The sequence below is a fragment of the Scyliorhinus torazame genome, chromosome 18, assembly GCF_047496885.1.
Source record: "Scyliorhinus torazame isolate Kashiwa2021f chromosome 18, sScyTor2.1, whole genome shotgun sequence".
NCBI classification, from domain to species: Eukaryota; Metazoa; Chordata; class Chondrichthyes; order Carcharhiniformes; family Scyliorhinidae; genus Scyliorhinus; species Scyliorhinus torazame.
Genome location: NC_092724.1, coordinates 126315925 through 126317898, shown reverse-complemented (window position 1 = coordinate 126317898; position 1974 = coordinate 126315925). Strand labels below are relative to the sequence as shown.

The 1974-nt window shown below is 54.4% G+C and overlaps 1 protein-coding gene across 1 annotated transcript; it reads left to right on the top strand.

Moving 5' to 3' along the window:
* The first annotated feature begins 694 nt into the window (after positions 1-694).
* rasd4 (rasd family member 4) lies at positions 695-1660 on the top strand. Its single transcript, XM_072483318.1, has one exon. It carries the CDS (start codon positions 884-886, stop codon positions 1508-1510), a length of 627 nt encoding a protein of 208 aa, XP_072339419.1. The 5' UTR covers positions 695-883; the 3' UTR covers positions 1511-1660.
* Positions 1661-1974: the final 314 nt, after the last annotated feature.

Below are 1974 nucleotides of genomic sequence, written 5' to 3'. Positions count from 1 at the left end.
AAAGGGACACTCACATGACAATAGTGATTTAGTTTGTGCTAAATGCTTTTGCCATGTGCTTGACTTTTTATGTGTTGTTTGATATTTTGTTTCTAAGTTTTTACTCAGTTCTTATTCAAGTGTACACCATTGAGTAATTAACAATAACGTTTTATTTTTGACCCTCCCACCTACTGATTCTTATTAGAAGGTAAAATAAGAATCCCAACAAGGATAACACTGGAAGATCAAAAACTTTCAGATAGACCAAAGAGAATCTTTCACCGAGTTGATGCTCCTCCAGCAGCAGCTGATGCTTGTCTCGGTATGCGGTGTGTGTCCCTGGAAACAGCCCCTAGCACCCTTCACGGAGCTGCTGGGAATGAATCTCGAAACCACCTGGCATCTCTATCCAGACCTTCTTTGCAAAGGCGCGTTCCACAAGGAGGCGGGCAACGGTCTCTTGCCCACCACTTGCAAGACTCGGGATGACTTTTTTTTGTTTTAGGTCTGGGATAGGCAACAAATGCAGGCAGGTGGAAGTGAGATGCAGGTCGGGATTATGTGAACTGCGTGATGGGGGGCTGAAGAACGGCTACTTTGATATTCTCTGTCAGAGCGGGTTGGTCCTGCTGCTGATTTGCCTGCGGGTCTGTGATTGGGCCTGGCCAGCGTCACCGTGTGGCAGCCTCCCTTGATAAAGGCGAGGCCGGGGCGGGTCCGGGCACTCGGAGCGCCTGGCAGGGTGGAGGGAGAGAGAGGTGTGCACGGTGGAGGACTTGCTGCAGCCTCAAACACAGGCGCTGCTCTCTCTCTTTCTCAGTGCTGAGACACCGAGCGAGCCCCGGTGCGCAGCCGCAAGTTTTTGAAAGAGTTTGCAAAAGAGAAGGATTGCAGAGCGGGAATGTCTCTGGCGGTGAAGGAAAAGAACCAGGTCCGCCTGGTGTTCCTGGGGGCGGCCGGAGTGGGGAAGACCTCGCTGATCCGCAGGTTTTTGCTCGACACCTTCGAGGCCAAGTACAAGCGGACGGTGGACGAGCTCCACAGCAAAGAGTACGAGGTGGGCTCCATGAAGATCAGGATTGAGATCATGGACACGGGCGGCAGCTACTCCTTCCCCGCCATGAGGAAGCTCTCCATCCAGAGCAGCGACGCCTTCGCCCTGGTCTACGCCGTGGACGACGCCGAGTCCTTCGAGGCGGTGAGGAGCCTGCGCGACGAGATCCTCGACATCAAGGGGGACAAGGACATCCCGCTGGTGGTGGTGGGCAACAAGGCGGACAGGCTGGGCCAGCGCCAGCTGGACGCCGGCCGCATCGTGCCGCTGGTGGAGCTGGAGTGGAACGGCCGCCACCTCGAGGCCTCGGCCAAGGACAACGCCAACGTGCTGCAGCTCTTCCGGGAGCTCCTGCAGCAGGCCAACCTGCCCAGCCGCCTGAGCCCGGCCCTCCGCAGGAGGCGGGAAACCTTCCCCACAGAGAACAACTGCCGTCCCCCCATGAACAAGACCAACAGCTGCAGCGTCTCCTAAGAGACTCGAGGGGGTTGGGGGGGGGGGGGCTGAACGGACTGTTCCTTTCCCCATGGATCCCGATCAAACAATAATAAAAAATACCACCCCCCACCCCTCCAAACTCACCTCCGGAGTTTAAAACCGGTCAGGGTTTGGGGGGGGGGGGGGGGGGAATAAGTCTCCAAATTGGAGCAGACTGTGCAACAACTTTTTAAGGTGCTAAGCAAAAAAAAACAACCCCCCCGAAGGGGCACATCTGAACCAGTCGAATTCTCTCTGTTACTGTTAATTGCGCTGATTTCACTGAAGATGCTGATGCTTATCCAGTAAGCTGAACGGTTATTGTATGCATTTGAGGTAAACTCTGAAAGCAGGTTCCAGGTCAGTCCTATCAGCGTTGTTGCAAATAAAAGTTTATCTTCCAGCTGCATCGATGTGCAGCCTGGATCAAGCTGTGTTTACAGAGTTCAGATCATCGCCCT